This window comes from Sebastes fasciatus, chromosome 15, assembly GCF_043250625.1.
Source record: "Sebastes fasciatus isolate fSebFas1 chromosome 15, fSebFas1.pri, whole genome shotgun sequence".
Lineage (NCBI taxonomy): Eukaryota > Metazoa > Chordata > Actinopteri > Perciformes > Sebastidae > Sebastes > Sebastes fasciatus.
This window is the reverse complement of record NC_133809.1, coordinates 11,642,401-11,656,651: the sequence shown is the minus strand read 5'-3', so window position 1 is coordinate 11,656,651 and position 14,251 is coordinate 11,642,401. Positions and strand designations below refer to the sequence as shown.

Here is a 14,251-nt window from a genome sequence, read left to right as displayed (position 1 = left end):
GGCTCTGTATCATTGGTTTCCAAAGGCTTTATGTTAATTACTATGCAGGTCTTAGTGACCTTTTGACCTGTTTCAACGCCACAGATGTTTCTGGGTAAAGTCACACTGGAGACAGACGGATGAGCAGCTTTTCCAGAAAGTTGTTGACCTCTTCACTATGTGAAGTTGGTCTCGTACATCCAAATGATATCAAATCTAAAGGGCAGGATGATTAAGTTTCAGTGTCATGAAAAAGCTTACTTGATGAAAAAAAAAAACTTTATCAAAACTTTACAGGCTAACCGACTTATTGTGACACGTCCCCCACAGTCAGCCTTTAATATCATTAGTGGCCGTCTGGAGTGCTGCCAACGGAGCGGAGGAGAAACAACCAGCCGTGTTGCCCACCTCACCTCACCTCACCTCACCTCACCACAGCCCCCCGGCATTCTGCACATTCCCTCTCCCCATTAACTGTCGCTCTCAATTACACTCAAATGGAAACGACTTGACTTTTAAAGTGGACGCTGGTTCTGGTGCACTCTCTCTCTCTCTCTCTCTCTCTCTCTCTCTCTCTGTGTGTTTCTTTTTTCATCTTAATAACCCTTCTCTTTCTCTGTCTCAGTCCAGTTATCCGGCCTGGGGGGGATCGGTCAGTCTTCAGCGTCCAGCAGCTGGAAGCCCGGTTCTTTAGACCTGGTTGGCCGACAGAGGTCGTCCTCAGACCCCCCCAACATGCACCCTCCTGTCCCCCCCATGAGACTCACTTCAGCCGGAGGTATGGACCCCAATAGACCCATTCCTCCTTCTTAAACTAGACCATTGCTACAGTGAAGGCATATTACTTTAAGGGCGCTTTCACGACCATAGTCCGTTTGGCTAGTCCGAATCAGAAGGAAATTATTAGTTTTGGTTCATTTTCTATTTCTTCTTCTGCAGAAGTCCAGGTCAGTCCTCTCCCACTCATGTTAACCCGTTGTTTACTTGTGTCCATCTCAGCAAATGCCCGTGCAGGCAGCCCGTAATCACCTGCGTTTTGGTTCGCTTCCTGCAATTGGGTCGGATTATGCTCTCCCTGCAATCGAACCGCACTAGGATGCTATTGGAAGCGGTCCTAGACCAACTCTCGCAAGCGGTCTCAGACCGGTTGTTTTGGTCCGCAGCAGAGTTTGATTACTGTGTTCCCAACTGCCCAAACAAATCGCACCAGAGTTTGATTAAAACGGACTAAATGTTGGCTTGTGAAGGATTCAAAGTAGTCTGTTTATGTCTGTGTTTACTAAATGTGTTACTGTAAGGAGGCAGTCTGGGCTGTCTGTCCCAAATCATACAATCACCAAGGGGCTTCAAATTCTTTGCAGGTGCTGAGTTTGAGTTTTGTTTATTTGCAAAATTAAAATCAAACAAATAACATAAACATAACAATGAAAATTGTGCAGGAAGAAGGAAAAAAAACAAAGGCTTATTGATCACATCTGCCTAAATAATATAAAAACAAATTCACAATGTTGAAAATATTGGAAGCAGTTATATACACAGAAAGACAACTCACTCACTCACTCACTGCCATCTCGTACATAGACATGATGAACAACAATCTGTCCCGTAACAAAAGTATTTGAATAGATTACTATAGTTTTTCCAGTGGAATTTGATTAAAATGTTTTTAATATAATTTTGAAAGCAGTAAATCAATGTGAATATGTTTTGGGATATATTCCAGATGATGTGATTACCGTGAACAAATGAAACAAAACTGAGCGGACTAGCAGCTTCAAGAACTAATGATTGTTGTTATTATTGATAAGTCTAATTTAATCTATTAATCTCTTTATTGTGATTAATCATTTAACATGCAAAAAAACAGTGTGATGTGTTTAAATTGCTTTTTATTTTAGTTGCCAGTCTAAAAAATCCAAATGTCCAATCAATGATGTGTTCAGTTTGCAAAGATAAGAGAGTAATCAAGGTGTGTTACTGTGTGTCCAAGGTCTGGGTCCTCCTGTGGCCAAGATGGAGGCAATGAACATCCAGTCCAAGTCGAGCCAGGGACCACCAGGGTCCAGAGCGGTGCCGCCTAAATCTCCTGCAGGGTGAGAACAAAAGGGGGAAAAAACAATGTTTGCATACGGCTAACACAATTTGTTTTAATGTGTCTGCAACTATACATTTAACATGTTTAAGTCTGCAATCAGTGCTCAGTGGCGTTTTTACAGCTAGATTATAGATTCATATAATTCATCACACATACACGGGAGCATCGTGCTTTACCCCAGGGTTCTCGCTGTTGAAAATGCTTGTCTTGTAACGCGGTGCAAGAGGAATGAGCCGACATGGCTGCTGTTTAGCCGCTTCATTAGCTTCCAGGCTGAGCTCTGCATCGAGCCAGGCGAGCAATAACTCTCCTCCGCGGTCGCTCTTTTGTCTTTTTGTCTCCCGCAGGGCTGATAGTGCTGCAATAAATCTGCAACAGAGAACTGTTGAGAGGCTTACAGAACTGGATGGTTTCTGTTAGATGTGTGCCTTTTTATATAACTTTTACTTTGTTGAAGAAAGTACATTCCTTTTTTTTTTTTTTACAGCAATGATAAAAGCTTCAACAGACCTCTAAATCGAACGGTATCTATGGAAAGACCAGGTGAGTTAACGGATAAGAGAGATAAAATATCAATTCTGTTACATCTGTGTATGTCCAGCATACAGAAAACACATTGTTCTATCTGTCAGGTCCTGTTTCTTCTGTGGAAAAAGTTTTGTTGTCGTTGTGATATAATTTCCTTTTCCTGTTCCAGCTAAGGAAGTGCCCCAGAACTCCATAGGTCAGTCTCTGCCTCCAGCCCCCACGCCGAGGAAGGCCTATCCAGTGAGTCCCTCATTCCTCCTCTCATTATCACCCAGATAAAAGTGCTTATTCATTCATACTGTCGTACAGAATCACTGGCTGCTCAGTCATGGTTTATTCAGTTAGTAGCGTTGTGCAATTCCCTTCAGTACCCTGCAGGCCGACCTATTGTCTCAGTGTTTCCACTGTCTACTTAAACAGTAAATGTCCTTCCTGTACTTTAACAGCAAAGAGCTTCTTTCTCACTTATTGTACTTTTTTTTTTAAAGGTTTTAGGGTGGAATAGGGAGGTTAAGTCACAGCTTTCTAGCCTGCAATTAGGAATAACATTTCTTTTAGTTAGTCAGTCAATGGAAAATGCTAGGATTATAGCAACTTTTTCCATGTTTTCATTTTATGCCTGTGCTACACCAATTACATGTTATCACTGGATGAGTCAGTGGTTTCTTATATCCGTTACTTTCAGTTATTTTTCCGCCATTAGTCTTAGGATTAGGACTTAACTTTATTGCGCAAAGAAATAAATTCCTTTGGTCAGAGGTGCAAAAAGTGCACAGAAGCAGTTCAAAAGGTCAAAAGTCAATTTTATGTGTAGAGCCCAAAATAAACTTACATGTAGAGTCACCAGCGTGCTCCAAAAAACTGGAGCATTGTCCTCATTATGTTAACTAATGATGACAGAGGAGCGCTGTCAGTGACAAGAAGTCACTTTATTTAGAGAAGACAAATGATTTAGACCATTTTTCAACTGCAAATTACGCAGTTTGACGGCATTTGTTTTATCTAATAAGATACAGTTTTCACTCTGTTCATCTCAAAGTTTTCATTCACATATCTTGAGGTCAGAGGTCAAGGGACCTCTTTTGAAAATGGACATCCCAGTTTTTCCTTGCCAAAATTTTGCGTAACTTTGGAGCGTTTTTTCCTGACAAGCTAACATGACATGGTTGGTACCAACTGATTCCTCAGGTTTTCTAGTTTCATACGATACCAGTATCTTTATCAAATTGTTAAAAGGTAAATAGTTTATATAATAAAAAACATTCATGTATTGATACAATATCGCAATACTATGCTGTATGCATTTCTTTCCCTCACCCCGACTATACAGCATAAACACCCTCTTTCTTTAGACCCTCAATTTGGAAATGGAAAAACCTCAAAAAGGAACAACACCAGAGGACACTGTACTCTACATGGCTGTCCCAAGGAGCTTTGTCCTGTTATATAACAGTACAAGACAAATAAAAAAGGCAACTCGAGACAGAATGCATTTTCTCTCTTCTGCACTAACGTGAGCCAACCTGTCTGTGTGCTTTTGTTCCGTCTCTCAGAAGCAGAGGCCGAAGCGAGTGAAAGCCATCTACAACTGTGTAGCCGACAACCCAGACGAGCTGACCTTCTCTGAGGGCGAGGTGATAGTGGTGGATGGAGAGGAGGACCAGGAGTGGTGGGTCAGTATCTGTCACGCTGCAAATTTGAATGTTTCGAGTGTGTTTTTTTGCATTTTGGATACTTATTCTCAGATTAAAGCACAAAGCGCTCCCAGTCCAACTCGTGTCCAACTCTGGTCACATTTTCACCATGTGGATGTCGGTGCACTCGGTAACCATGGCTTTGCAAAAGCAAAAAGCCATGACCTCATTCAGGCTGATATCCCCCCTCCTCCTCTTTTTCCGCCTGCTGCTGCTTCCTCTGTGGAGCCCCTTGTGTGAACATCGACCAGCTGCAACTTGTTTTCCTCTGAGCCACCTCTGCAGATATGACCGTATTTAGTCACTCTCTCTCTCTGTGTCCCTGCATGGACCCTAAAGTCCCCCGAGATCCCCGCCATGCTTCCTCCCTGTCCCGCATTCAGCAGCGTTATCACTCTTTGTGTGTCTGAAATATCGAAATGAAAGCACAGTAACAAGGCAGCATGAAGACGAGAGCTGTATTGAGTGTCACTGTGGTGCTTGAGCTGAAATTGGTCTGTTAGCTGGAAAACATTACTGTATTATATGACTCAAGCTGCTGTCATTTTTAATTTCGGAGTATGGAAATATTTCATAAGAGAATGACAGAAGGATGTTTTGTTGTTTATAACACAATTTTTGTACGGGGGCCAAGAAGTGTCGAACTAACGCACAACCACAACACAAATGTAATTATATATTTATGTGGAAATGTGTTTGTGTATCTGCTATTATATTCTATCCTTTGTTCTTTTTATGTCTGCCTTGTAAAGCGTTTTGTAATTGCTTGTTTTAATAAGTGCTATATAAATAACCTGTCTTGTTCTTCCACACAAATTTATTTGTTAACAGATTAAACTTTCATTGCACAACATCCAATAGCCTACAATCTGGCATTAAGTATTACAGTTACACCGAAAATTAGGATTTTCTACAACACATGGTTTGTCAAAACTAAGAGCCAATCAGCTCTTTGATCAGGCGACAGCCAGCCGTTTCCCATCATGCAATGGGTGTTGCAGTCAGTGGAGAGCAGCTGCGGCGCCTGGCTCTAAAAACTGCGTCCGCCTCAATGTCATGAGGTTATCGTTGCCTACGTGTGCAAGAAGTCGGAGACACGCATTGTGCGGCGATCGCCGGTGATCGATTCTGCGCAGGCCTGGCTCTAATAATAGTCTGCCAGCAAATAATAGTTGGTCCGTTTCATTGTCAACATCCGTTTTCGCTCACTTCCGGCTTTTGCATTTGTGTTGTGGCTTTTGCATTCATTCAACTCTTCTGGGCCACCGTAGTTTTCAGTTTAGACTGTATCAACAAAATTGCTTATCAGTCTATATTTATTTCTTGTCATGTTTCACATTTCAGCCTTGTATAAACATTGTTGGAGCAGAAACATGTCCTAGCTTTTTATTTTCAGGTATAGAAGACGTTTAAAATGACTTAAATGGACATAATAAGTACTGTCTTCTTTATCGGCCAAGGTAATATATAAAGTGGGAATATCATTTTAAATATTATTTAGATGTTAATTGTGTTTATAAGCCTCTTATAGACCACTTGGTGTACTCCATTAGATGGTGTGAATCGATATTGAATCTTTCAATAACGATTAATCCAAAAACCCAGCCCTAATGTTTAGTGGTGTTTTAGTCTTTAGTGTATGTGCTCCAGAATATGACATTTTGTTGAAAGAAGTCACATTATTTAGTGTTTCAGTGAACGTACACTCCTCCCTATAGAACTAAAACCCAACCCGACTACAACTTTTATTTCTTTTATATCCTTTTTATCATCCTCTGACGTCGCCTCTCGTCTTCCCTCTTCACAGCTGGGCCACATCGAAGGCGATCCGATGAGAAGAGGAGCCTTCCCGGTTACATTTGTGCACTTCATCGCTGACTGAAAGGGTTCCATCTCCGGGTCTCAGGAAGTGTGGCGGGATGCAGCGTCCCTCCTTCACCCCAGTCTCTGTCCAGCCAGCAAAACATCCACCATCGGCCCAGTGTTTGTTGTCGACAACATCATCATCTTCATCACTGCTGTGTCGTCACCTCGGGTGCAGCTTGGTATGGGTGTATCGTCAACCACAGCAGAAAGTCTGGCTGTCACTCTTCATGGGACTGTATGATGTGCTTGCTGTTAATGTTTCTGACAAAAGACTCTTTAAGATTTAAAAAAAAAAAACAATGATTGTAGTGAATGACCTCTCGCAATAAATGCACTTTGCTCGTCTTTATCCTTGTTACAACATACGACGCCATGTGACACAATGAAGGTTAATATGTACAGTGTTCATTTCATCATTTTCCTGTTCGGCTGCATTGTACAGAGAAGACTACAGCAATGTATTTTAACTTACTAACAACTCTAAATGTGAACATAGTGCTTACATTCCACCTCTGTGCATGAGCGATTTTAAATGCCTACCTGCTTTATAGGTGCGACCTTTGAACTCTGTAGTAGGCCTCCGGTGTGGAGGTTGTTCTCACGGTGCTACGTTAACCCCTGGAATATGCTAGATGCTGCTTCCCTGTCTCCGTTTCAAAGATAGACTGGTGTTGAAGAGGGGCAAAAAATAATGTAAAAATAGCCTCTGACTCATCACACCTGTGAAGTTACTTTCTCACAGGTGTGTGTAGAGTGATGGAGCAGCTTCCTCACACACACACACACCCCGTCTGTACTGTTTCATCGTAGAGGATAATATTCAACACTCTGTACTGTTTTAGGTCGAATGCTGACACTGACTGGAGCTGCAGCAGCCAGTAATTACCTTTATGCCGAGTCTTGACACCTCGGGTTGTCTTCCTGTCATCTGCCTTATTAGAGGAACAGGAAGTGTGTGTGTGTGTGTGTGTGTGTCGTCTCGTCTGCACAGAATAAGCTGAGAATATTGAAATAAGAGGAAATAAAAAAAGAGAGCGTGGGAATGTGATGAAAAGCAGGAGTTAGCTCTCTGACTTTTCTTGCTTCCTCTTGCTTTTTGAGAGACTCTGACAGGCAGATTTTTTTTTTTTTAGTTGCTATCTTTGACTTTTACAGAGAAAGAAATATCCTTCCTACAGCTTAAGCTTCACATATCTGTACATCTCTGGGGTCTCATAATGTAGAAAAGATGAGTTTATAAATAGTGTTATGAAATAAATATCAAACCTTCAATGTAATTAACTTCGTTTTGGTTGCAGAGCAACTTTCTCTCTCTGTTCATAATGTTGATATTTAGGCATTTAACCTGAAGCCGGAGCCTTCCGTGGATTTGTGAATGACGAGAAGAGAAGCACGTGAATCGTAGCAGACACACTTCTCTTCATCATGTTTAATATGAACTCACTGGAAACAGGAAGATTTAATAATCTATTCATGTAAATAGATTTGATTTTTGTTGATATTTATATGTAAAAGTTAACCTGGGCAGTAAAAATGTCTTTTAATGCGCTGTGGTGATGAGCTACAACCTCAGCTGGACCTGTGTGTGTGTGTGTGTGTGTGTGTGTGTGTGGGCTGAAAACACACACATATGTAACTGGGAAAATAAAGTTAATTCATTCTCATTAACAGTCTGTGGATCACTGCATCGACTCTTAACTCTATTGTGCAAGTAAATGGGAAAATTAAACTGGAATAATAAAATATGAAATAATACACAGCTTTGGTCTGATTCTTAAGAGCATTAAGGAGTTTATGGTTTATTTGTGTAAATAATAATGCCTACTTTTACTAAATTAGTGTTAGTTTTGCTAAATTATCATGTTTTTTGGGGTTTCAAAACAACTGTTTAAGGTTATGACCTGCATTTATACAATATAACACTGTTTGACTGGTGTGATTCTTGTCAAACTAAAAGTCAGATGATGTATCAAGAGCTCCCTCTGATGGGGAATATGTCGGCATGTTTGCATCCAAGTCTCAGAAAGCACTGCAGTATATAAAAACATATATTGTGATAAGTTCGGGGGAAGAAATATCAGTATGTTCTTAGCAATACTACTCGTCACCCAGGCAAAAAAACTGCAGTGATTCATAATTAAAAGACAAAACATTTAAAAGACACTCAAAAGTAAAAGATGACAATGAAAGAAAAAAGGAGAAATGACTTTAATCAGTCATAAACAAAACAAAAGCCGTCCACTCCTTTATCGTACCAGATCAAATGATTTAATGTCACATTTTCAACCCAGTCTTGTTGAAAAGCAGGACAGGAAAAGGTGGAATGGGCTATTATTATGTACAAGGTGAAGTCAAGTAAGTACCACGACTGTAAACATGTTTTTCCTCCAAAAATCTTTCTTCTATCAGCCTGTTAGGATGTTTGTGGTTTCAGCAAGTCTAATGGATTTAATGCATTTTTAATCACTACATAAAAACAAGGAGTTAATACACATAAAACTTTTTTTGGTACCAAAAAACGTGCAGTATAAAGAAATTAAAAACAAGATACAATAAAATTCAAAACAGTCATTAAAAAATGAGTAAAGACTCCTCTCAAACAGTTAAAACTTCTTTGTATAATGTACCTTTGAGTCAAAAAAGTGACTGCTATTGTACCAATACTGTTTGAAAACACAACAAACCGATATCTAAATTTAAAAAGAGATGAGTGGTTTCCACGTGAAGTGAAACAAACTGTGCATGTTGTTAAATATGTACCGTGTAGCTTCCCCACTGATGAATGTCTCCAGCTGGGTGGAGATGGGTTACAGCATTATGTACCATTAAATAGGATTAATTTACATTGTGCACTGTATTCCAATGCTTTAAAACAATTGCAACCATTTCCGTTTTCTAAACTTTTTGCTCTTGACTTTATGTGAAAGGTCAAAGGAACATGTGAGGTAAAGGAAACACATCCAGAGGAAATGATTCAGACAAATTCACAGTAGTTCTGTCTCAACAAGAATGATGGGAAGGTGATGTTTCACAAACTGAGCGTGATGTGACTTTGCCATCAATGCAAAAGGCTTGAATCATGTTTTCCTGCAAACTAACAACATTTGAAAAAACAGGATTTGTCCTTAAAGTTGGAGAAAAAGGGAAATGGTTGCAATTAATTGGCTTCTGATTTATTTTTTGCAGTTGTTTCATTCCTCTTTTTGACAGATCTCCCCGTCCTTCCCTCTGCTCTCAGGACTTGTCCGATGTCAGAGCGCAGTCGAAGGAGGCCGACAGCACCTTGCAGATGGACTGAGCCTGCTCCTGTTCAGACAGATGACAGATAACACGCAGGGAAACACCTCAGATCCAGTAAAACTGTTTCATTTCATACTTTTGTCACACTCACCGAGCTGCTGCACTGGTAAACCCAGATGCTGCACTCCTCCTGCTTTGCTTCGGTGGTTTTGAGAGCCAGGAGGTTCTTCCCTGCGCCCAGGCCGTCATCGTAACACAGCATGCGCACTATCAGGTACAGAGGGTGGCGGTGCAGCACATCCTGGACCAGAGGAACAATAAACTTTATTACTGACTCATTACATCAAGCACACATTTCTTCATATGTATTATTTGGTTAAGGGTAGACACTACAGGTGAATAGGGTAACAATAAATAACTAATAGATACCACCATTAAACTTCCCCAGTTGATTACTAAAATTAAGACAATCGTTTTTTGTATTACACGTTTTCTGAAAATGTATGTTTAAATATGCAAATGAGGCCTTATCTTACTAAATATGTGCTAATTTGCATACATTTTCTACATATAAGAGTCAAAGGTTTTTACAGAGGGAATTTTGGATATCTCCTTTTATCACTCCATAAATCAGAAAATACTGTCAACAGCCAAAAAAAATAATTTTCACCATGTTTTTAGGGATAAAATGTCGTATAAATCAGGTTATGAATGACATATGAACAAACCCCTCTGTAAAAACCTTCAGAATATAGATAGAAATTAAACTGGAAAGTTCGGTGAATGTTAGTGCTACTGAAGTGGAGATTTCTGTCTCAGAGTGAGAAAAACCTAATTTCTTTTTTTTTTAAAAACAGCCTTTAAAGATATGGATTGTAAAATGTCATACTTTTTGAAGACACCCAGGTGAATAGAGTAAACAAAATGAACTAATAGATATCACCATGAAACTCTCCCAGTTGATTACTTACATTAAGACAATTGTTTTTTGTATTACACGTTTTCTGAAATGTTATGTTTAAATATGCAAATGAGGCATTATCTAATGTTAACTTTGGGTGAATTTAGGAGAAATCTACAGACGCAAATAGACAAAGTAGTAAAATAAACACCTAAATGTGTATTTTGGATGTTTTCTTTCTGCTAATCTGAAAGAAGACAAGTTATGTAAGCAAAATACCCCAAAATCTCAAAAATGACCAGTGCATGAAAAACCATGTTTTACCCCTATAGTGTCTCCTCTTGAGAAAGAAAACCAGCATCGATCAATGTGGCTTCAGAGGTAAATCTCTGTTTAAACATGTAATCTTTGAGTGTAGTACTATACCAGAGATAAACCCCAAACATCAGGGGAATTGCTGAAATATTTGAGTCAGCAGCTTAAGCACAAAACCACGTCAAAACTATAAATTGACGCCGAGTTCATAACCACTCTGTTTGGCTGTATTGATGACCCAGCAATACTGCACAGTCTAATCAATACCCATTCAATCTGAAGCACAGTATATCACTTTTTTCTACTCACACACTGATCCAGCGAGGCCACCTTGACTCCGTACTTTGACACTCCCAGAATCATCTCTTCGTCTCCAGGCACAAAGGGCAGCTTTCCATCTTGCTGTGAAAAGAAGCTGAATATTTACAGCATCCTCATAAATGAAAGATGTGATATTGACTGTTTGAAGTATGTCCCTCCAGCTTCTTACCTGAGCGGCATCGATGTAGTTGATGAGGTCCAGAGGCTCCTGGAGGGTCTTGCTCATGTCAAACTGTAACTTCTTGATGGCACCAACATACTTCACCCGGAACTCAGCGCAGGTTTCAGACGTGCTGTTACCTATATACAAATCAAATAATCAGTGAGAGAAGAAAAGGTGCAGAAAATTGACGACTTCCGTGAGTTAGTCGACTGACCTGAGCTCTTGGTGGAGTCTGTATCGAGGCTGGCGACGGTGCTGGATCTGGAAAGCCCTCCCAAACTGGAATCTACAGACTACATGGAGTCAGAAACACAACAGGATGTTGGCTCAACAAGGAGAAAGTAGCTCTGTTGTAACATGTGTGTAAGTGTTGTTCGCTTACTTTGCTTTTGGTGCTGATCTCACTGCTTTGCGAGCTGCTGCTGCTGTGGCGCTTTTTGACTTTCCGGAACATCCTTCACCATGACGACCGCATCCAGCCCTCCAGCCTCACCAAACCTGAATCATCACAGACCGCGGAGTTAAAACACACCACAGGAGTGACTCCTCGAGTCTCAATAGAGACAATGAATAATTGAATGTAGAACATATGATAGTCTTAAATCTGAATAATGGATAAGTGAGAGTGTGGACCTTCGGCTACATAATAATCCTCCTTTGCATGATTCAGCTGCTGCACAGCCGCTCATATTATAGGAGTGTTAGTTAGTTGAGCTTTACTTATTCAGGAAGTCTCATTAAGATCAAGATTTCTTTTGCAAGAGAGACCTGAGCAGAGCAGGGATGCAACTAACGATTATTTTCATCATCGATTAATTTTCAGATTATTTTCTAGATTAATCGATTAATCGTTTGGTCTATAAAATGTCAGAAAATAGTAAAAAATCCAAGGTGATGTCTTTGAATATGTTGTTTTGTGCAAAAATATTCAGCTTAATATGATATAAAACGGAGAAAAACAGGGAATCTCCATATTTCAGAGGCTGAAAACAGCATTTTCTGCCATTTTTGCATGAAAAATTGATGTAATCGATGGATTAATCGATTACTCGACTAATCATTGCAGCTCTAACACAAACACACAGAAATAACCACAAATATAGTTTGTTAGCAAGGCCTTACAAAATAAAAGTGTGAATCAGGTGGAATTTCATTCATTCATTCATTTCATTCTCACTGTGCAATATCATTTTCCACTTGTGCAATTTTGTTAATAGTCTGTTTATTGTCAATACTGTATATACTGCTCCTATTTTTATACTTCCTTCTATTTAAATTGTTCATATTATTTAAATTGTTACACTTTTTTTTAGCTCTTTTTTTTTTTACTGTGTTAGCTGATGCATCTTGTTTTTTTGCACTATCCCCTTTGCTGCTGTGCACTGCAAATTCCCCCACTGTGGGACTAATAAAGGACTATCTTATCTTATCTCTTATTTCATTCCCTGACTGTAACACATACTTATAATACATACTTATAATATTGAGTAAGTGTCAGAGGTGTTCAAATGCTGGTCAAATGCTGGGAATTTTTGAGGCTGCAGCCTACAAATGTATTTGTATTTGTGGAAACTGCTGATGAAGTCACACAAAGGGGACACCAGTTAAACTGGAAACCTGTTGATCTGTTACACCTGTTGCTAGTGTAACAGTATCTTCTGCCTCCATCATGTCAGAGTAAAATACTATTGCAGGTCTTTGTGAGATTGGGGGGGGCATAAGATATTTACAACAAGACTCAAACCTCAGAATCAACAGGTTTACTTGAACGCCTCATTTATATAGCTAACTAACTAACGTGCTAAAAGAAAAGCAAGTGTGTGGATGTAACTGTTCCTACTCCACCTTAAATGTGCCCCACTGCAAGTTGAAAAGCTTTCACAGGTGGTTGGCAAACTCAAACGCAATATGTTAAATAGAGTTAGCGACACACACACATACATACCTGTTAGTACCGTTAATTTCCTTTAAAAGAAGCTTTCTGTTTACCTTCAGTTTGACTCTTTAGCTTCCTTTTTGAGTTTCACACAGCCTACACCCTACACCACTTAAAGGGGACGTACTCAAAAAAGTATCTCTAAAGTTTAAATATTGCGCCGAAATCTAGATGGATAATATATATATTGTTGAGTGTACACACAACTTTAGGTTTACAGTTATATATTTATGATTACAGTGTATCATTTAGTCATTTTATTAATGAGAATTCGTTATGGCAAAAACCGGCCACGGCTGTCTCAGAACTAGGGATGTGTCGTCACGAACGAGCCGGTTCAAACAGCCGGCTCTTATCGTTCACTTAAAGGGACTATTTTTAACTTTCAGAAATGCTTGTTAACAGCGACACCTGTGGCCGTTAAGTCAACAAGAGTCAGCGTCGGGCTCGCGCTTGCTCGCTCTAAATATACCTGATTGCTCAAAACAGTGAGGCGACACACGTCAGCTAAAACCACAATATCACTCTATATTTCAGCTGCTTGGCAGCAATGTTAGCTGACCAGACGGAGGTCTCTCCATGACTCAATGCTGATACTGTGTTGGCTTTTCCTGCTTCAGCCTCCAGGAAGCAGCGGGGCTCCGCAGCGAGTAACGTTGTCGCCTCCCGACCGCAACCGGAGAGAGAAGGGAAGACACCGGCACCCGGTTGGAGGTGGTAACGTTTCTCTGAGCCCCGTCACTTCACAAGACACGGAAAACCTCTGTTGGTCTGGAGGAGCTGCAGCAGTTATTTCTGCACAAACATCCACTGTATATTCACTAGATATTCTCAGAGCTAAACTAACTCTCCTGCAGAGTGTAGTGAGCGCGCGTTCACGTCTAGAGGTGGAGCGAGACAGCGAGAACGCGCGCTGTGTGTCAGTGAAGGCAAGCAGGCAGAGGAGGAGAGACTCCGCTCACACGTGAGCGTGCATATGTCCCGACCCGGTACATTTATACGCTTAAAAAGTTACAGTTTTTTATTTTTATTTTTTTTTATTAATTCAAGCCAGAATGATAGGACGATTTTCTCCACGTCACGGGCACACTATGCACTGACTGTGACTGAATGTTGTGATAATGACGTCCGTGCGACCAATCAGGTGATGACAGACAAGGATCATACGATCAAGCAGGGAGGGGCGGGAGTGTGTGGCGCGCTGATGGTCTAC

General features: G+C 40.3%; 2 protein-coding genes across 6 annotated transcripts in view; one reads left to right on the top strand and one right to left on the bottom strand.

Annotated features, from left to right (window-relative positions):
* The window catches only part of asap2a (ArfGAP with SH3 domain, ankyrin repeat and PH domain 2a), a 64,868-nt gene extending 57,038 nt beyond the window's left edge, over positions 1-7,830 (top strand). For both annotated transcript variants that reach the window (XM_074659889.1, XM_074659890.1), the window contains exons 23-28: positions 605-757; positions 1,970-2,072; positions 2,562-2,617; positions 2,772-2,842; positions 4,156-4,275; positions 6,104-7,830. In XM_074659889.1, coding sequence (XP_074515990.1) covers positions 605-757; positions 1,970-2,072; positions 2,562-2,617; positions 2,772-2,842; positions 4,156-4,275; positions 6,104-6,178 — 578 coding nt within the window. In that variant the 3' untranslated portion in view covers positions 6,179-7,830. The remainder of the gene's footprint in view (positions 1-604; positions 758-1,969; positions 2,073-2,561; positions 2,618-2,771; positions 2,843-4,155; positions 4,276-6,103) is intronic.
* A 529-nt stretch (positions 7,831-8,359) lies between these two features.
* On the bottom strand, positions 8,360-13,226 carry itgb1bp1 (integrin beta 1 binding protein 1). 4 transcript variants are annotated; one of them, XM_074659892.1, is made up of 7 exons: positions 13,092-13,226; positions 11,485-11,600; positions 11,317-11,395; positions 11,109-11,239; positions 10,928-11,020; positions 9,554-9,703; positions 8,360-9,468 (listed from the first exon to the last, which is right to left on the bottom strand). In XM_074659892.1, exons 2-7 carry the CDS (start codon positions 11,554-11,556, stop codon positions 9,397-9,399), a joined length of 597 nt encoding a protein of 198 aa, XP_074515993.1. In that variant the 5' UTR covers positions 11,557-11,600; positions 13,092-13,226; the 3' UTR covers positions 8,360-9,396. The 4 variants fall into 4 exon arrangements, with proteins under 4 accessions (XP_074515993.1, XP_074515994.1, XP_074515996.1 ...); XM_074659893.1 differs by having other exon boundaries at positions 13,048-13,183; XM_074659894.1 differs by having other exon boundaries at positions 9,253-9,462.
* Positions 13,227-14,251: the final 1,025 nt, after the last annotated feature.

Coding starts and splice junctions, on each gene's coding strand:
- itgb1bp1 (XM_074659892.1), bottom strand. CDS start 11,556: ATGTTCCGGAAAGTCAAAAAGCGCCACAGCAGCAGCAGCTCGCAAAGC. Junction 9,704..10,927: donor TGGCCTCGCTGGATCAGTGT/GTGAGTAGAAAA, acceptor CCTCTGGTCCAG/GATGTGCTGCACCGCCACCC. Junction 9,469..9,553: donor TTTACCAGTGCAGCAGCTCG/GTGAGTGTGACA, acceptor CTGTCTGAACAG/GAGCAGGCTCAGTCCATCTG.